The following is a 20,981-nucleotide window of genomic DNA, read 5'->3' as shown; positions in this document are numbered from 1 at the left end:
ACTCCTTCACCATTTGGCCAAGCAAGGACTAGTTGTTTGGTTTGCCTTTTCCAATCAGAGATCATTACTGGTTTTTGGACCACATTTTCCTTTAATTCTTCCCTATTAATAAGAATTCTGAAAGAGCTCTTCAATATTAAGACAAAATGTACAGTTGGAATAATTTTTAATTGCGGATATTTTAATTGTATCAACAGAAGGGGGAAAAAAAAACAGAAATGGTGAAGACCTTGGTTTTGAAGCGACTTAGGTCTTATGATTCAGGTTTTCTTGCTCACTACCTGCGAACTTGAAAATAATGCTTATGTCTAAGGTCCCAAACTGCCGCTGAGGAACTTGTAGAAATGGATGGCCAGACAACATGCCAGGCATTCTGCCTTCATTACCTCCTGAACCTTCCAAAGCAGCCTGCTGGAGGAGAAAGCATTTTGCAAATGATAAACTGAGGTTCAAGCAAGTTGTGGCTCTCACCAGGACGCCCAGTCAGCAGGCTCCTGCCTGTTCAGTGCCATCCCGGCAGCTTGACTGACAGGCATGGCATGTGTGAGTTTTCTGGTGGTCCGTGCTCCAGTGAGGCTTCTCACTGGCCAGGCCGATGGAATCAGAGCTGTGCTGGTAGCTGACTTGCAGCTGTTCAGCTTTGCACTTGGACAAATATAAGACTTGTCCCTTGTGCTAGAGTCCTGTCACTTCTCTTTTCCTGTGATACATGCTCACCATCTGCTCTGGTGACAAGGAAGATACTGTCATCAGCATTTACTCAGTGGGGCAACGGTATTAAAGAGGAAATTTCCATTAAGTAAATAACTGTGAAAGAAGAACCCAGGAGAAGGGGAAAGGCTCCAGCTCAGTTCCTGTTACACTGGCCAAGTACCATTGGCATTCTGTGCTTGCTGAGTAGCATAAAAGGGTCAGGAAGACGGACAGGACAGGACAGAACAGGACACAGTGTGATTTTTTTTTTTTCCTTACACCATTCCAGCATCTACTTGAATTTTGGTTTTATAATACCAACTGTTCAGAGCCAGGCCCCAAACCCAGGCTAATTTGCAGTGTCTCTCTTTGAATGGATAATGGGATTGTTTTGGGAAGGTTGGGTGTTGACCCACAGTGTTTCAGCTATTCAGGAGAACTGGCCTCTTCAAGTACTTCTGAGGTCTTTACCCTCTTGCTGAAAATAGTGCCTTATAGAAATGAATGACTTTGGACTGTGGCCAGAATTCCTAAGGGCAGCAAGTATCGATGCTTCCTTCAGCAAAAGAAGGGGGAGTCGTGGTCTTTGCAAGAGCAGTGGCAAGCTTTCTGAAGGACATTCTGTTCCTTGGAGCCTTTCATCTTGGCTAATACAATGTTCACATCAGGCCTAAAGTATTTTGTGAACTTGAACTTGTTACAAAGTGAATTTGATTAACTTAACCCTCTACAAATGCCCTTCTGGGATACAGGTACTGTTTATGGCCAGCAGGTGACAGATTATCTATAAATCACCTCCCAGCTGCCAGTCACTTTCCCATCCTGCGTAAGTGCACACTCCTTGCCCCGGTGCCTTTGGCCCCTCTGCAGGCAGACAGCTTCCACCCCTGGAGGAGCCCAGGCCAGGCGCCACCCCAGCCCTGCAGAGTCCAGTTATCCTGTTTTGCAGAGGTTCAGGCAACTTGGTGCCGCTTTATGGAATGTCTGTTACATATCGTCTGTGCGGAGGGCTTTACACACATTATCCAGCTCTGCGGCATCCTTGAAGGTAACATTTTGATTCCTGTTTTGAAGACAAGGAAATGGAAGCTAACAGCTATTAAGTGTCATAGTCAGAATTCAAATTCAGGTGTGATTCTCTTTCTGCGACACCATGTACCTTCCTCTGGGTTTGAGGGCAGGTGGCAAGGCCACTTCTGATTTCTCATTGCGAGTCTGTGGCCTATGCGCAGTGGGGGCTCTGTACACTGCTGGTCTGTGGACTGGCTACACAGCGGGCTTGTACCTAAGCACACCCTGAGGGTTCAGCCTCTCCACCAGGACCTCTGGATTCCTTTCTCCACTGAATAATCTGAATATCTGCCTCTGGGCTTCATTTGTCACAAGACAATTTGGGGGATGGGGTAAAGGATGTCCTGGATTGATGGGAACACTCCCTGCAAGACCCCGTGGCTCCTGTTTGATGTGGGAGAAATAATGCTTCTCAGCCTCACCCACATGGGTGCTACTGGAACCCCTCCCTCTGCCTCCCGCATGTGCTTAGGAGGGAGCCACAGGGAGGGTGTGGTCTCGCTGCCCTCTGAGGTAGGATAAATGTGGAATTAAGGATGACTAAGTAAGTACCCTGCAGTAAAAGGAGGCCCTTTCTTGTGGTGGCCTGGGTCCAATACTCTGGATCAAGGCCCTGCTTTGGGCCCTGCACCTGTCATCTCTCTGGCTTTGGTTTGGTTCCTGAAAAATGTCTCTCCTTGTCAGGTCGAATTCACCTCCTATCAGTATGGTTTTGGTTGAATCATAGTTCTCAAACCTACATCTCCAAGGGAGAAGACTTTTATAATAGTTGCCTGCTAATATCTCTGAATGCTTTACTTTTTACTCACAAGTAACAAAGGACAAATGTAGTTGGCTTCACAGGTAATATTCTTATAGATAGAGAGGTGGGGATTCAGACAGAAGTCCCCGGTAAGTTGACTTAGGTGTAGGCACCTTTCCACAGAAAGGTGATGCACTGGCCAGGCACCAGTACGGGCCATAACCCTACTTTCTCAGGAGGCTGAAGTAGTAAGACCCTGTCTCCAAAAAAAATAAAAATTAAAGTGACGTACTTAAGAAGCAGGTGGAAAAAATGAGCTTTACAAAGGAAGAATGCTCTCACAGGTCATCTTACCCCCATCCTCCTGGGTCAGTACAGAGAATACCCAGGAGCCAGTCAGCGGCACTCAGCGGGGGTCCCTAACTAAAGCCCTGATGTAGCGATCCACAGCGCTGCCTTCGCAACATCTCCTGGCACCTTCACTGTCCTGAAGAAATTTTAAGGTTGATTTTCATTAACTTCAGTTAGACAGTGAGGGAAAAGGAAATGCAAACAAATAACGAATGGTAGGGCTTAGATTTCCAGAGAGGTCAGTGATCACTGCCCTTGATGGAAATGGAGTTCAGACTGAGTGAAGGATTGGGTGTCCCCTGGCTCGCTGCAGGAGCCTCTGCTAAGCACAGCTTTCTGTCACTAATGTCAGGAAGCCTCAGAGCTGACTGCTCTGTGCTGGGCACCACCCCTCCCCAGATCGGAACAAATGGGTCCACATGGGCCCAGGATACGGGTCCCCCAGGCAGGCTGCTTGTCCTGCGTCTTCCATGAGCTGTGTATCTAAATAACATTCCTGTGAGTTTTCTGAAAGGTTAGTCCTGGGTCATTGGCACTTAAACCTCTTGTTTTGGTAGATTCTTCCTGAGAAGGTTAATTATATATTTGATATCCTTCTCTTTTTATGCCTGAATGATGAGGATAAGTACCCTGTGGTTTATTAACTGTCACTTTAAACCTTTTCAAATTGCCTTGTGACAAAACAGAGTGTTATGTCCTTTTTATCTAGCTTTGATGGATGAGACAGCTTCTCTGGTTAAAGTATGCCAGGATAAATAAAATCCTCTGGCTGTGGGGGAGGATGGTTTCCCTGGAAGCTGTAAGTTCGAGTCCACTGCTCCTGTGAAAGGGGACTCACCTGTTAATCTTCCCAACTGCTTCCTTTTGACTTTTGACAGATGAGGCTTGGCATCCAGTAGGAACTGGGGAGTTGTCGATGAGAAGGCATCAATTGAGGGAGATTGATCTCTCATTTTTAAATTTTATCGTATTTATTTTTGTGGTGCTTGGGATTGAACCTAGGGCCTCACATATGCTAGGTGAGAACTCTACCACTGAGGTACGTGCTTAGCCACCCCTTAAAAATTTTTTTTGATACCAGACCCTAAAGCAATAATCTGACATATTTCCTGTTTTGATTCCAATCAGTTGTTAAAGTAAAGGGCTTGTGTCTCATTGTGGTAAGATCCCAATTCTTACTCTTCTCCCTGCAGGTCATTTTGTTATACCATCGTATGTTTTCCCCCAGTAAATTTGTAGTAGCACAGATTGGCTATTCCTTATATAAATTGCTTGGGACCAAAAGTCTTTTTTTTTTTTAATATTTATTTTTTTAATTGTGGTCAGACACAATACCCTGTTTTATTTATTTATTTTTATGTGGTGCTGAGGATCGAACCCAGGGCCCCGCGTGTGCTAGGCGAGCGCTCTACTGCTGAGCCACAATCCCAGCCCCCTTTTTTTAAAGTTGTTGATAGACACAATACAGTACCTTTGGGCTGGGATCGTAGCTCAGCGGTAGAGCACTCACCTAGCACGTGCAAGGCCCTGGGTTCGATCCTCAGCATCACATAAAAATAAATAAAATAAAGATATTGTGTCCAACTACAACTAAATAAATAAATATTTTTTAAAAAAATACGGTACCTTTATTTTATTTAGTTATTTATTTTATGTGGTGCTGATGATAGAACCCTGTGCCTCACACATTCTAGGCAAGCGCTTCACCACTGAGCTGCAACCCCAGAAGTCTTTTGATTTGGGTTTTTTCCAGATTTGGATTTGGAGTATTTGCATGTGAATAAGATCCTGGGGATGGGACCCAAGTCTAACCATGAAATCCATTTATGTTTCATGTACCCCTTATGCACATCACCAGAAGGTAACTTTGTACAGTGTTTTTGGAGCACCTGTGTTCTGACTCCACCCTCAACATGTCGTCAGATGTGGAGTGCTACCTCAGCAGGGTTCAGGTTTCATGTTTTAGAACATTTTGGATTTCAAATGTTTGGATTAGAGACGTTCCATCTTTGCTGCGGAGAGTAGATGTCATCAGGCCTTTCAATAATGGCTTTGCAACCTTGTTTCCCCCAGTGTGAGCCACCCTCAGCTTGTATCTGTCCAGCGTTTGAGAACCACTCTGCCAGGGCAGACAGGAATTCCTAATTCAGCAATTAATTCCTCTCTGTAATTAGCATTTACTAAACCCTAACTAGGAGCAAGGGAAGGTATTTATTTAAAATAATAAAAGTAATTCCAAGACTTTAAAACTCTTCTTGTTTCTAATCCATTCCAGTTTGCAGGGACATTATCAGACGGCTTGGGGAAGACGATGGACAATCGGCATCAGTCAGAGAGGGAGTACATCCGGTACCACGCCGCCACAAGTGGGGAGCACCTGGTCGCCGGCATCCACGGCCTGGCTCATGGTAAGTCACCTGCCACTGTCCCTCCCTCACAAGTGCCCTTGCACTGCCAAATGCTTAGAGAGAAAAGAAAGCTGAGGTGGCAGAAGTCCTGGCACCGCTGGCTTGGTCCTGTTGTATGCCTGAAGGCCACCTCGTAGTGGAAATGTGGCAGCTGGTGAGACGTGCTGTTCGTCTCCAGGGCACTATGCACTTTTCTGTTCCTGAGGTGTCATCGGGCACGCTCTCCCACACCCCTTAGAATCCAGAATGGCCACGCGGGACTGCCTTTAGCCCACTGACAGTGAAAGCGAAGTTGACTGCCCAGTGTGTGGCCCACGTGGAAGCACGTTCACAGGACCACAGAGTCACTGTCCACAGGATGTAGGTGATGGCATAAAGTTGTCTCTCTGAATTTGAATTCCAGCTTTTTTTTTTTGGTGGGTGGTACCGAGGATTGAACCCAGGGCACTTGACCACAGAGCCACATCCCAGCCCTATTTTGTGTTTTATTTAGAGACAGGGTCTCACTTAGTTGCTTGGCCCCTCGCTGTTGCTGAGGCTGGCTTTGAACTAATGATCCGCCTGCCTCAACCTCCTAAGCTGCTGAGATTACAGGCGTGTGCCTCCGTGCCTGGCTGAATTCCAGATTTTAATGCTCTGATTCCAACTTTTGTCCAGCTAGTTTGCCTTTTGTTGCATTTTTCTCCACCACTGTCCTAGTCAGACACAGCTAAGCGTGGCTCCCCAGATGTGATCCAGGTCCTTGCTCGCTCAGTCCTGCTGCCCACCCTGCCTCTGCCACACTTCCTTGCCTGTGAAAATCGTCCTCACCCTGTGAGTCCGACGCAGGTGACATTTCCCCACTCCCCTCCCCAGTGAGAACCGTGAGGCTGCACATTGGCAGTGTGGGTCAGGTAGGTGTGTGGCCAGCTGTGTGTGTGGCACGCTCTGCTGGGCAGTGAGCACTGAGAGCTGAGCCCGCCTCGCCTAAGGCTCACACAGCTCCTGCTCAGTCATGGTGGTGATTGAACTGTCCACACAGATCCTCAGGCATCACCTCAAACTATCAAAGTTGCATCAAGACTGAGATCAGTCATGCCTGTCTGCATTTGGAGAAAGAAGAGGGAATATAGATAATAAAAGTTGTGTTCTGTTTATGCTCAGGACATCGTGTTTATTGCAGAGTTTATTCATCAGCTTTCCCATTGGCGAGCTTTGGGTCAAAATGCCTTTGGTCTTGCTGAGATTGCTCGGCTGTAAAGAGAGTAGCTCCCAGGGAGGCTTCAGGACAGAAGTACAATTTGGCAGAAATTGATCTGTTTACAGACTAAAGTTGATTTTGAGTAATCATTTACGGTTAAGATTTAGTCATTCTATATTAACTGTAATGTCCGTACAGTGACAATTGAGGGCTATTTTAAAAAATATAAAATTCACTGTGTCTGATTGCCATTATCTTTGCAACATCTTTGCTGGATGGGGATGGCATGTGTGCCCTCACTTTTTAGATGAATACATTTCTGTGCTGAGAACATAAGTGATTTGCTTAAGGTCACAAAATCACCTCCAGCCAGGATTATACAGATGATATCCACAGCCTCTCCACGAGCCACTTAGGCCAGCCTAGGGCTGGAACCTGAGGCCTCATCCAAAAGGGACCCTTTGAGCTTTGAGTTATGTAACAACAGTGGCCTTCAATGAGATTCTTCCTTCAGGAAGAAAAGAGCTTTCAAAGATAACAAGAACCAGAGCTACTCAGCCTCCCTCATGTAAAACTGGGAGGTGTGCGTGCCCCTGGTTTGTTGGTATTTGTCGCACGGGCCTGGTCTGAACTCCTGCACTGCATGCTGTCTGCCAAGAACTTTGCTCAAAAGGTTGGGAAGGGGCTACTGCCTCCCTAGAGCAATGGACCCAGATCCAGAAGAAACACTGTGAATGTTAGTGCTTTCTCACCCAAGGGGTTTCCTGTACCAATCTGTCTCACTAGAGCTGAAGAGTCCAGAGAGCACCCTCACACCCCCGCTTGTCAGAGGGTAAACATCCTGTGAGTGTCCCTGGCACAAGTCCTAGAAATGCTCCCCGCACACCGCCTGTCTTCCCTGCAGTGCCTGTGACCTCTGCAGCCTTTGCCAGTTTCTGGTCCCTTCTGAGGCTGTTTCAGTCATTGCTGTCAACTTGCAAATTATTTGCAATGTCTTTTTGACCTAGGTTGGTCTTTTGAAGCAGCCACTGGGAGAGTTCTGGCTAGATTTGGCAGCTTTTGGGGGCGCCCCTCATGAAGGCTTCATCATTTACTACAACTGCCTATGTCTTATCTCAACAAAGTATGGAGTAGCTTTTACCCCATTGCAAACATTTGATGGTATTTGCTGGTCATGGAGTATTCTTGGAAAACAGAACATGTGTCTTTTGCTGTCCCTCTGCCTTACATTTCATGGGATCCCAACTTCTTCAACCTTTCCCCAAGGACACCATTTCTAGTCTCCCAAGGATTCAGTCCTACTCTACATCTTCTCAGAATTGCCTCTGTGCTGTGCAAGCTCCAGGATTGAAAAGTGGCCACTGTTAACCTCCCAGCTTTTTTTTTTTTTTAATTCTTAAAACTGAAATACACTTTACTTCTGACCAGCACGTAATGTGTGCCCTCTAACACTGGACCTAAGGGGCGGATCCACTGGGCTCCCTGTCTCTGGCCTGTCTGACACAGAGATTAACAGAATGCCCTTAGAGTATCATTCCCAGTGCAAGGAACTGAGGAGTTTAGCTTTAAATGCTGTTGCTGTTGTCCTTGGCCAGGTTACAGTAGCCCTTGTCTCTTTTGCTAGGTATCATTGGAGGCCTGACCAGTGTCATAACCTCCACGGTGGAAGGTGTGAAAACAGAAGGGGGCGTCAGCGGTTTCATTTCTGGCCTCGGGAAAGGGCTTGTTGGCACTGTGACCAAGCCAGTGGCAGGCGCCCTGGATTTTGCATCTGAAACAGCCCAGGCGGTGAGAGACACAGCCACACTCAGTGGCCCCAGGTCAGTGGTCACGGGGAAGGGGATGTGCGATTTCCAGTCCCGGTTTGCTGCGTCTCCTGATCCACACGAACATGTGATCACACACTTCTGCCTTTGTTGTATGGTTTTAATTTGAATACTTGTAACTGAAATTTCTGACCTTCCTAATACAAATACATGAAAAGGGGCCCAAAAATTTGGCATGGATTTTTTCCAGAGATAGGTAGGTAGGTAGGCATGTGTTATTCTGTGTTGGATTCTTCATTAGACAATCAGAAATAGGATTATATCATTACAGACTTCCCCAGTCACCAAGCTAAATGGACCCCCATGTGCCCATGAAGAAAACCCTAAGGTCATAGGCTGGTGGATCCTTGCCCCCTGCCCACGGCCTAGTTCCAGAATCCATCAAGTTGCTGCTGACTACATGGATTGCTCTTCCTTAGTTTTCCTTTCACTTGAAAGCACTAGCCAGTCTCCCAGACTCCTTCAATAAACAGAGCTGATCCCAGCCAGCCTTCCCCACCCCCAGCAAGTTGGCAGTTCTGCTGTGGGAAGCTGTCTTGTCCCGATACCAGCCGAGCCTGGAAATCAGAGCTGGCCTGTGTGGCTCCACAGCCCCCAGAACCCAGTCACTTAACTAGCTCTTCGTTTCAGTGGCCTGTTTTAGCTTCTCTTGCCAGAGTGACTAATTGGGAATCCTTATCAACGAGGGTATAGTGTCATCATTCCCAGCCAAGCTGGACTCAGCTTAAGCCCAGAAGAATTTTGTTGCTGCCTGGATAATGGATGTTCCCGAGTGAGTTAGTGTGCTCTCTTGAGAACACCCGGGCCTGGGCCCTGTCCACACCCTGTCTCTCCCTTAAGTAGGATTTGAGGTGAAGTTGTCCCAAATTAAAATGAATCCATTTGTCTGCCACCAACAGTCCTTACCAGTGACACATTGCTGCAGTGGGCAAGTTGTTTGACCCTATAGGCAGGGACCGTGCAACATGTCCGTGCAACCTTCCTGCAGAAGGTCTTCTGTCTGGAAGCAGCTGCCTTTTATTGATTGATTGATTGATTGTTACTATTTTTAAGGTCAGCAACATTTTTTCTTTCCTTCCTTTTTTTTTTAGTTATGAATGGGCTCAGTAACTTTATTTTATTTATTTATTTTTATATGGTGCTGAGGATCGAACCCAGCACCTCACATGTGCTAGACAAGGGCTCTATCACCGAGCTACATCCACAGCCCAGCAGCTGCCTTTTCAAAAGGGGTCTGTTGAGTTTGCTTTAGTTAAGTTACATTCTATTCTCAGATACAAAGCTAAAACAATCCTTGAGAGTATTTTGAGGCATTTATGTACTTGTGGAAGGGTGGAGCCTTCAAAATTATCTTCAGTTAGTTTTTTGTTTCTTCTCAAAGCCCAAGAATCTACCTCCAAAATTTTGTGAAGACAACGAGACCTAAGGAAGTATAAACAAAACTGAAGAATTTCCAGAGAACCATCTTGTTCTTAAAATCCCAGCAGTCAAAGGAATGACTTATTTGTTCAGAAAAGATCTGGAGTACATGTGTTAAAATTTTAATAGATTTCTTTTGTCCTGTTGAGGTCAGTGCACTTGGATTTTGTTCGTTGTTAGTTTGGCTGTCTCCATGAGCTGTTGTACTCTTTTTAGGGGCACAAGTAATGTAGCCATGGCTACTGCAGAAAAAAAGGTGTTCTTGTCATCTGTACCAGTCATCCAGCATTGCCACAGAAGGTCTGACTTAGTGCCAGCCAGTGAATATCTGTCTTTTGACATTTCCAGGCAGTAAATATTGATTGAAAATCTCCCATGAACTCTGGACTGGGAATATAGCAGGAAACAAGACCGTCCCCAGCCTCAGAGAGCTTGTGCTCAGTCAGAGCAGCCTACATAAAAAGCTGTATAAATAATTATTTGCCAAAGTTGTGATAAATGACACCTATGATTAGAGGGTAGAGAGAGACGGCTGACTAGAGAAAGTGCAAGGGAGGAAGAGGGTGACTGACCCACAGGCAGGGGAGCCTTCCTGGGGGTTGGTCTAAGGGGGGTGACCAGGTAAGAGAGGAAATGACATCCCAGGTACAAGGGAACCATGTGGGCACCAAAAGAAGGAACTTCTCGCTGACCAAGCGCCAGTCCTTGCCACGGCCAGTCTCTGTTCTTCACTTATAAATGAGAACAAGACACTCCAGGGGGACCGAGGCCTATCCACAGCCACATAGCTGGAGGCGGAAGAGCCAGATTGAGACCCAGGCCCCACCTGTCCTCTCAACTCCTGCAGGTGTCAGTGAGTGGGAAAACCATGGTGCACATTGCTGGACGGGGTGGGGCACATGCCACCCATGCTAATGGGGTCTAAGTGGCTCACAGTGTCCTTTATTGCCCCAAGAAAGCATTCCAGATTCTTCTGAAGAGATGAGCAACAGCCCTTTCACCAGGTTCCTCAGTCCGTTTGTCCAGGTCCAGGTTATTGATGAGGAGCCATGTGTTAGAGAGAGAGAGAGAATTTGACCTGAAAACAATGCGTCAGAGTCCCAAGCCCCTTGCTTATTAGATCTGGGCCCTTGGTCACATCTCTTGGCCTCACTAAGCCTTAATTTTTTCATGTATAAATTGGAGATAAATATACCTGTCTGTTTGTTGTACCTCTCAGGAGTTTGAAGCCCAACCAGAATTATTTTCATGTGGAAAATATTCTTTTCAGATTGTATTAAAGGAGCCAGGGCTCCCTGCAGGTGGAGAATGTTCCCATTTGTGTTGCTGTCCTCTCCTAGGACACACTGGTTCTCCCCAAGGGAGCTTTTTCAGGCTTCCTGGAAGTGAGGTCTAATCCCCTCTAGCCTCCTGCTTGATTGAACAGGCTCCAGAAGTGTTACTCAGAGTCTCACACACACACACACACACACACACACACACACTGTTTGGACAACAGGGACTAACAAATGATTTGAAGGGATTAGAAGTGAGATTCTGACCGAGGGCTGACCTGAGCCCAGGGACCACGCCAGGAACAGAACCGAGAGTCCGGGAGTTCTTCCCTCTCCGAGGGAAGAGACTTTCTGCTTCTTTGTCCAGCTCATCCGAGTGAAGGCTTGGATCTTAGCATATGTGCCTTAAGTGGCCCAGATCTTCAGCAGAGGATGGGAAAGTCAGCCATGACGCTGGGGGAACTCCTCCCAGGGATCCATCTGGGTGTAGTGGCCTCACAGGCAGCACTGGCCCCTTTTTGTGTTTATTGGAACATGGTTTTCTTTATAAGGAACCCCCTCCTCATGTTCTTTGAGATTAAAGAATTTCCCAGTTCCTCTCCCTGTCGGAGTGTATGGGCACCACCCAACCTCTCCCGAGGTTTCCACGCGGCTTCACAGTTCTTGGGAGGGCAGGTGGAAGTTAAGGGGAGGGCAGAGGACAGTGGGGCCTTTGGCCTCATGTGGGTATCATGGGCCGCTGTCCCCACTGTGTATGTTAACTGCACAGGTATGTGTGGCTTGGAACTGAGACAGGAGGCCCTTTCCAAGGCCCTTTTCTCCTCTGCCTGCTCAGGTAGCATATTCTGGTCCATGTGTACCGGGCCACATTTGTCTGTTCCAAGCAAAGCTGGTGAGAATGGCACAGAGACAGCCATGCTGTGGCGTCCTTGATGCCAGGTGAAGAGGCCTGCTGCCAGGCCAGGCCCAGCAGGGCGCCCAGATACGCAAGTGCCCGGTTCCCTGCGTGAATGTGGTGGCACCTGATGGTGGTGTTGGAGAGGAGCTTGGTAGGAGACTGCAGCGGCTGGTAGCAATGTCAGCATGTCCATCTCCAGGGAATGTCATGTCCATGAAATGAAAAAAAATACTGCTTCATCCATTTGAAGGGAAGGACTGTCATAGCTCACCGTGCTGTCTACTGCACAGCAGAAAGCAGCGCTGCCCTGGGAGGAGGCGCCTGCTGCATGCTCATATCTCCCCGTGTTGCAGGCTTTGGGGTGCAGGGCAGGTTAGGAAAGTGGTGGACTAAGATTTATGGAGCCGACCCTGATGTTTCCTCCGTCACATTTCTTCACTTTTCGAGCCAAGACTCAGAAAGGCAGGGAGAAATGGGAGCTGGCAGAACTTGAAATATTTAAACTAATTTAGCAAAGCCCAGGAGTGTTGAGCTTATCTCATATTTAAGTTAGATAAGGAGAAAGGGGGAATTTGAAGGATAATGATAGATCAGTGTTTAAGAATATAGCCATCAGCACTGATAGTGTTCTGGAATCCCAGGACCCTTGTACTGTGTGTGTAGATGTAAATTCCAGTTGCTCGAAAGCTTTTGAGTAACCTCTGGGTTGATTTCTCAGAAAAGATTTATGATGGGCATATTGGATTTTTTCAGTAAAAACACTCCCAAGATACCACCCAAAATTCGTTAATGATGCTTTCCATTAGTGGCCTCTTGGGTGTGAAATTGACATGGGTTTTCTTAGGGAAAAGCCCTTTTGTTAGTGACTGCACCTTCCCAGTGACTCTCAGGACAAGAGGGCTAAGACCTTCTTGTGGTCACTAGCACCTGAAAGAGGACAGTTGGACAGGTCAGAAAAAAGTCAGCAGAGGGAACTTTGGACTTGCTCCCACTGGCCCTCAGGCTAGTTGGGCAGTTTGCATTGAGCCACTGAGGAACTCCAGAGGTAAACACCCAGGGGAGGTCCGCATGTTCAGGAGGATGCACCAGCACGCTCAGCTCCGCCCACCAGTGTTCCCTGTGAGGCAGAGGAGAGTAGGCCATACCCAGTGTATCTGGGCACAGAGCAAGTCCAGCATTTCTTTGGAGGTTCTTGTTGCCTTAAAACTATAAAGGAATTTTATGTTTTATTCCATGTTTGAGTAAGAAAATATTTTCAATCGCTGCTCAGTAAGATTACCCTGTCAGGAATGCGCAGCATGTCACCCTTTGGCTATCCCCGACACTTGTTGAAGAAGTTAGAGCACAGAGTTCTGTGCTAGTCATCTTTTCATCACTGTGACCAGAGACCTGAGGAGAAAAACTTAGAGGAGGAAGTTTGTTTTGAGCTTGTGGTTTCAAAGGTTCAGTCCGTGGTCAGCCAGCACCATGCTTTGTGCCTGAGGTGAGACAGATCATTGTGGTGGAAGGAAGAAAGGTGCTCAGCTCATGGTAGCTGGAAAGCACAGAGAGAGAAGGAGCCAGGGACGAGATCCCCAAGGGGTCCCCAGTGACTGGCTTCCTCCTGTCACGTGCCACCTGCCCACAGTTACCACTCAGCAATATCATTCAAGTTACTACTCATCAACTGGATTAATCCATTGACAAGGCTATAGCTCTCATAATCTGATCATTTCACCTCTGACATTTCTGCATTGCCTAACATGCAAGCTTTTCAGAGGACATTAAAGATCCAAACCATAAGGAACTTACAGATGAGTTCTGCAGATTGACAAGGGTGAAAAGCTAAGGGTTGGTTCTGTGTGTGACCCTGAGACTGCCTCTCATCTCGCGCACATCTGTGTAGGGGCTTATGACTATCTGCCTGTGGAAGCTAGAGTGTCAGCATGTCCATTTCCATAGAATGTCATGTCCATGAAATGAAAAAAAAAATATTGCTTCATCCACTTGAAGGAAAGGACTATCATAGCTCACCTGTGCTGTTCACTGGGGGTGACCATGTCATCTGTCCTCTGCTTTGCATGTGGTATGAGAGAGCCATGTCTCTTCACCTCCTGAGCTCACCAGACCAGGTCTTTCCAGAGACTGTGTGGCAGTGGGTGGGTCATCTCCCCACCCTCGGTCTCCCTGAGCAACCCCAGAAGAAGAAACAACATCAGGAGCTGTGTTCCAGCAGTGGCTGTCTCACTGGGGTCTGAAATCATGCTAATGAAATTGCAGGGTAAGATATTTTTAAGAAACAGCCTTCATGCCTTATAAGTTAAAACTCCTCTCATAGGAACACAAGCAGAAGAATCCTATTTTCTGAGACAGACTCCTTCCCTCTCGCTGAACTCTAAATACTGCACCCCCCTTTCACTCAGAGGCCCCAGACAATGCCGTCCTCATTAGAGCGTAACTTATGGCAAGCTCAGATCTGCTGCTGGAAGAAAGGAGCCAAGCGTGTATGTTCGTGCACACACGTATTTGAGAAAAGCCTTTCCATTTCTGAAATCCCATGACTCATTTTTATGCAAGATTATCTGTTAGGGGGAAAATGAATGGTCATGGTACATTATAATCATTTCTAGAAAGGAGAGCGTCTAATTTTTGCCATTTTTGGCATGCAGAGATGACTGACTTCATGGAAACAGCATAATCCTGATCCCTAAAGTAAAAAATCACCTCAGCTTCAGCGTGTACATCTTCAAAGTCCAGTCACCGAGTCTCGGTCAGCAGGGTCGTGCACAAAGCCGGACAGTGCGACGGCCCCTGATATGGCTTTTGCCATTTAAAAATGAAATCACCGAGCCGTTGTAAATATGTAGTCCCTTCTATGTTCAGTGAATCCATGTTTTTCAACTGCAGGGTGATATCTAGTCCTAAGAACACATAAAATACACAGCTGAGATTTTGGTTTGAACTTCTGACAGAAGAGGGTACATAGTTCTTCTGGAGGAGAAAATGTATTTTGTGCATTAAAGGAGGATGAAGAGCCTGTTTACTGTGTGGAATTCCTTTGCAGAGGCTCTGGATTGGATTGTTTTCAGGTTTGGGTGACTGCTGCTTGTCTCTCAGGGTTCCCCTTATAGCATCGTCCCTCTTTGCCCAGGATGAAATTGGCATCTTCCTAAGGAGATAATGCAGGTTGGAGTTGAAACGCCTGCTCCCTCCCCAGAGCCTCGGGCTGTGAGATGGCTCCCTGCTGTGGATCAGCAGAGACCTGAAGCCTTAGTTGTATACAGTAAAGGCTGATGAGCTTTGGGAGAAGGAAAGGTGGGGGTGGTTGTGAAAATTCACCTTTATCTAGGATTCTCAAAGAAGGATTCTTGCTAAATCTCTCACAATTTGTCCAGTGGGAGAAAAATAAGGTTGAATTAGTAAAACATTTTTGTCACAATGTACTTGTGACAAGTGAGATAGTGACAGTGTACTTGTGACAAAGAAATAGTGTTTTATTGTATTGTTTCCATAATTCACATCAGGTTAGTAGTGTTACTAATCCACATCCTTAGTGGATTTACACTAATACATAATGATTTCTAATTAGCACAGAATTTTTACTTATGGAGCCCTTTAGAACAGAGGATCTAGGGCTGGGGCTGGAACTCAGCGGTAGAGCACTCGCCTAGTATGTGCGAGGCCCTGGGTTCAATCCTTGGCACTACATATAAATAAATAAAGATATTGTGTCCAACTACAACTAAAAAATAAATATTTAAAAAAAAAACAGAGAGTCTAAAAATGTGGTCTAGGGACCTCTGTGGAAGCCCAGATCTATAACATTAAACCTATTTTTATATGTTCATGCGTTTCTATATGAGTTCATACACACACAACAGTTTTTATAACAACATTCTCTGGTGAGCGTAGAGTGGAGTTTTCCCAAACCTGCACAGTATGTGCTACTGCAGGACTGAGTGGAGCAGCAGATGAGGGAGTACAGCTGGTCTCTAGGCAAGAGGCAGAGGTTTGCAAAAATGTAAAGCTCTGCCCGCCTCTTGCCTTCAGTGACTTCAGGCATGCTCCTGGCTGACACACGCACCTGTACCTGGTTAATTCCCTTGACGCGCTGTTCTGTTTGAAAGTATGGTGATGATCCATCAGGATGCTGGTAAATAGCACGTCTTGGTGATGGTGGATTAATTTGGATTATGCCGAAGGAGCCACCGTAATGTGATACTGCACTTGGGCTTTCTGCCAATAGTTGTCAGCCCCCTGGTTGCTCCTGACTTTTACTGAGTTTCGTAAAGTAACAATGAGAAAGATTTTATCGCACATCAGAAAGACCTCTTACAGTAATTCACCTAATTTAGTCCTTCACCTTCACCTACTATCCCAATAAATTCTACCTCAGCAGCATGGTAAGCGCTGAGATTACTTCAAGAACAAGGTCCATCTTGTCATAAGGCCACTTAGTTGTTAGCCCGACCCTACTCTGTCAGGTAATCCAGAGGGTGTGTCTGTTTCAAAGTTTACTTCTCAAAGCCTCATCCTTCTCCCCTGGTGAGGCTGGTGGAGAGGACAAGCCCATGGTATTTGGATAAACCCCTTTGAACTCCTGTGGAGAGCAGCTTTCTGAGGCACTTGTTCTGTGTTAACACCAGAGACAGCTCCCGGCGCATTGTCCCCAAACATACTTCAAACATCGATAATGGCAGGGGTGACCCAAGCTGTATCTTAAAATCCCAGGGACTGCAGAAAACTTCAAAGGGGAGTCAGAGCAGAACCTCACCTCTCCTTGGGAGGAGTATGGATCCCAGGAATCTGGCTGGAGTCCACCGTGGCCTCACTGAGTACTGCAGGTGGACGGGGCAGCGCTCATCCGTTCCGCAGACTTCACTGATTGACCCCAGCAGCACAATTAAGGGTAGTAACAGCTGGCACCTGCCCACCTCCTAAGGCAGAGAAGACCAAATTACTACATGTATGTTGCTTTTATATCCTTAGTGGAAAGACACAAACCTCAAACAGTGTTTATGTTTTTATTTGAACTGTTTGGGTGTCCCATTAATTCCGGTTAACCAATTCTGAACTTGTGATTTTTTCAGGTACAGTTGCTTAGTAAATATAAACAAATTGACAGTAGAAAGGCATTAATTGATTAAATATTGAACCCTTGCTATATTCCATGCATACAATAAGTGTTAAGTACTCAAGAATATTTAATTGAAGCAGGTGCTTTGAAGAAATCTTCTAAGTTCCTGAGAATCACCATGCTGTTTGGTTTGTGTACTAATACTCTTAAACCAGTATTTAATGAATATATATATTCATTAAAGCAAGTTTCCTATAACTTTCTTGAAGTACCCTTTATTAGTGATTTGACTATTTGTTCTTAAAAACAACAAAATTGCTTTCGTATGTTGTGATGGTGTGTGTTCAGGGGAGTGGGTAGTTGCAGGTTTTTCTTTATTTTTTCTTCTTGATTATCAGGCCCATCACATTTCTTTTGAAATAAATAACTTCAGTTTTACTAATTGTTTATTAGTTAATGATCATTTGATTTTCTTCAGTTATTCTTATACCTTAAATGCATTTAATAAATATTACCTACTACATAATTAACAAGAATGGTGTTTTAAAACCTATGATTTTTGACCTGAATTATCTTGCTGTAACAAAATGTTTCTTTATCTTTTCAAATTATGTTCTGTTGTATCAAAGTAAATACATGTTAACACTTTTAAAAGTCAGAGTCTTTCTGAATGTCTGGATACTTAGGCCTGCAGCCTGCCGCCCACTGTCCCAGCCCTGACACCACCTAGTAGCCGCTCCCAGCGCCTCCGCTGTGCCCTCACTCGGGAGGAGTTTGCTGCAGGTTTTAGAACAGGCACGGCCTGGCTCCCTCTCCCACCTTGCAGTGTGGCCGCATCGCCCTCTGGTATTCGTCAGTCCAGCTCCCACGTCATGATCCCCGTGTGGGTAACGTTCCAAGTGCAGCCTCTCAGGTGACCCTGTCTGTGTTCCTCATTCAGCTCTTTGCTTGTCCCGCCCCCAGACTCATCCACTGCCTTGGTTTTCCCTCTGCACGTTTCCTAGTTGACCCTCAAATTCACATATGCTCAGCCTTTCAGCCTGGGTTAGTACCTCCTCTTTCCTTCTTTCCTTTTCTTTCCATCTGCCTATTGCTAAGAATCCACCAGCTCCTCTGTGCTTTTGGCTCCCTGGGTCACCTTCCTAGAACCGCTCCCTCCGAGCCCTGCTCCTGTGCGTGCTGGCTGCTCTCCGGCTCTGCACAGAGCTGTTTGCTGGTGCTAATCTGAGCTTCTTCCTACCTTGGGTTTTGGTCTTTTTCCTCTCTGAATAGAGAGTCCTCTGGTGCTCGGTGATTCCTGACCATCTCAGACACTAAAAGGCCAACTGAGAGCTCTCTGAGGGGCTCAGGGGCCTCACGTGGGGTAGGACTTGATGACCCTGACCTTCTGCTGAGAAGGAGCAGGCTGAGTGGGGTACAAGAGGGGACCTGCACCCTAACTGCTTCTCATACACACATTTCACCCCGCCTTCCTGCTTCCGCCCCTTCACACACGTTGTCTGCCTGCTCTGCCTCGCACCCCCACTGCCTGCAGAGCTCAGGGCAGCCTCCGTCTTTCTGGAACACAGTGGGTTCTGCCTCCTGACGCACTTGCTGCTTGGTCTCCGTTCCCTCAGGCTGACTTTTCAGCCCAGGTGTCCATCTGTATTTCAGCTTCTAAAACATCATTGATATCTTCTCTTTGTTCTTTTGGATTCCTGCCATTTGAATCCTTCTGCTCTCACTTTACAGGGGACTCTGGACTAGATCTATCATATTTAATCAGAAGTCCTGTAACTTAGACTTTCCACTAATTCACGTTCCTCTTAACGTCCTTTTCCCTCCACCAACTAGTAGCTCTGACTTAGGTGTTTTTTCTGAACTCCATAGACATTATTTCTGTACAAACCGCTCTGTTGGTATTAATAAATAATAAGGACATGCTAACATTTAAGCTCTTACTGTGACCCCACGTGGATCTATGTTGTTTACACATATTATCTAATTTAACCATCACAGACACTTTCAGACCACATCTGCACAGGCAGTCTGTGGCCCTCCTTCCAGGAAGATGTAGGAAGCATCTGGTGAGGAGCCGTTGCCAATCCCAACCCCATTTTGAGTCTGGTATTGGTCTTTAATCTCTCTTTCTGTGTGTTGTAAAGAAACAGGTTGTAGAAGGCTCTTGTCAGATCCCAGGGACATGAAAGAAATTGCACACCCAATAGTAGTGACATGGCCCTGTCACCACCCTCCCTGAACCATGAAAGCCATTCAGAGGGGCCGGCAGCTGGTGAACGACTGTGCTTAGATCCTGGGTGCTGATGGGTGTTTTGTAGTTTCCACGGGAAGTTGCTGAAAGTTCTCTTATCTTGACACTCCAAGGGCAAGAGGTCTTTCTTCAAAGAGAAGCGCTTGTTTAAAAAGAGATGTGGAAAGAACATAAAATCACAGGTTCTCCCCCAATGCCAGAGGAGAAATATGACAGCCATGGACGAAGCCAGGTGCTCACAAGACTGGGGAGGGACTCCCCGGCCCTGCGTGGCTGCTCAGTCTGCAGTGACAGGGTGGAGGGGCCGCCAAGGAGCCCGACAGCCCTGGAGCAAGTCACTGTGCTGTTTGGCAGCTCTGGCCTGTAGCAGGGGTCCCCCTTAATGTCTCTGAGGTGAGATTCCTCTGACTCCTGGGATGGTGAGGTCCAGTCCGGTGGGTGGTTATGTGAGTTAGACTGTATAACACATCTACAGCCTGGCATTAGTACATACTTAGGGCTCAGGACGCGGGGTTTGTGTTGACGTTCTTTCCCGAATGCAGAACGGTGAGCTAAAGTGAAGCAAGAACCCCGGTCGATGGCTCCTCTTTGTACCCTCTGCTGAACACTTGTCGTAGTGTCAAGTCAAATGCTTCCCTGGGATTGCTTCAGCAAGACAGCCAGCCCAACCAGGCCACAAACCTGGTCAGTGTTGCTGGCCGGCCTCACCTGGGCCTCAGCCCGTGTGTGAGAACCTGCTGGAGAAGGTGTGCGGAAGCCACGAACTTGCTCTGAACCCACTTGTGTAGAGCAGGTGATCCCAAACTATTGTTAGTGTCTGCTGTAAATGAGATGCCTCTGGGTTCGAGCAGAGTTCAGCCAAAAGCCCCACATGACATAGAAATCTGTCCTGGAGCCAGGTTTGTCGGGGAGAAGTTATGTAGCGAATGTCTCCGAGCGTTGGCATCTGCTGTCTGCTGTGGGCAGGACAAGCAGGGGTGATGGAGTGCTTACGGGAATTAGGACGGGGCATGCGACCTGCAGCAGCTGACAGGCCGGTTCAGGTCACTGTTGCCCACCAGCTCTCGAGGCTTTCTGTGGCTCCTCAGAAATGGTGGTGTTTTCCAGATGCGGGACAGCCCGGGCTCAGTATTGGTTACGGGTTCCAAATGGTACGGTTCGGTCTGACTCCTCCTCAGTGGGGCTGTTGTAACTGCCAGGGCTTATCTCTCCGACTCCTGCTGAATAGTCTCACAACAGTATTGCCACGTAGGCTGGGGTCCCCTAAATCTATTTGTTTTTTAAATGCTCTTGAGTTTAGGGTTAAGAATTTAAGAGGAAGAACTATTTCTTTCATTTCTCACTCAGTGTGATGAGCTCTTTAAAATATCCATTGCAGACCCTTTATTTCATGATTTCTGCATGAAAAAACAGTTAATCTCTTTATTCAACCTGTAGCTTTGGCTGTTCACCTTACTGCTAACATCACAGCCGGCAACTGAGATTATTATAATACTTTTGCGCCTTTGAAAATGAACTTTCCCCAGATTCATTTCCAAGCTCATCCTCCTAACTTCTTCTACTCCCAGAAATATAGCCCCTGCCACCTTTTGAGCCTCCTAGTTAATTCTGCATGTCTCTGGGCAAGGAAGGTCACTCGGGGTTTGGCCAGGCCAGGCAGTTCATCTGGGATTTGGACTCAGACACAGTGCTTAAATGATGGACTTTTATAAAGCTCTACCAAAGCCTAATGTACCACAGATTTTTGTTTTAAGTTCCGGGTTAGGTTCCTGGGATTTTTATTCTTATTCCCAGAATGCACTGGTGGAGCTG

At 46.6% G+C, this 20,981-nt stretch overlaps 1 protein-coding gene and 1 long non-coding RNA gene across 9 annotated transcripts in view; one reads left to right on the top strand and one right to left on the bottom strand.

The window, feature by feature from the left end:
- Nucleotides 1-20,981, top strand: part of Vps13d (vacuolar protein sorting 13 homolog D) — a 241,475-nt gene that overhangs the window by 189,003 nt on the left and 31,491 nt on the right. For all 8 annotated transcript variants that reach the window (XM_048783582.1, XM_048783583.1, XM_048783584.1 and 5 more), the window contains 2 exons: nt 5,133-5,265; nt 8,070-8,265. In XM_048783582.1, coding sequence (XP_048639539.1) covers nt 5,133-5,265; nt 8,070-8,265 — 329 coding nt within the window. The remainder of the gene's footprint in view (nt 1-5,132; nt 5,266-8,069; nt 8,266-20,981) is intronic.
- On the bottom strand, nt 2,982-5,242 carry LOC125610767. Its single transcript, XR_007340755.1, has 3 exons — nt 5,108-5,242; nt 4,531-4,537; nt 2,982-3,133 (listed from the first exon to the last, which is right to left on the bottom strand). It is a non-coding gene; the product is annotated as an uncharacterized LOC125610767 (long non-coding RNA).

The sequence above is a fragment of the Marmota marmota genome, unplaced genomic scaffold (genome assembly GCF_001458135.2).
Source record: "Marmota marmota marmota unplaced genomic scaffold, marMar, whole genome shotgun sequence".
Taxonomy (NCBI): domain Eukaryota; kingdom Metazoa; phylum Chordata; class Mammalia; order Rodentia; family Sciuridae; genus Marmota; species Marmota marmota.
Note: the sequence above shows the minus strand (reverse complement) of the source record. Positions and strands in the feature narration are given on the sequence as shown.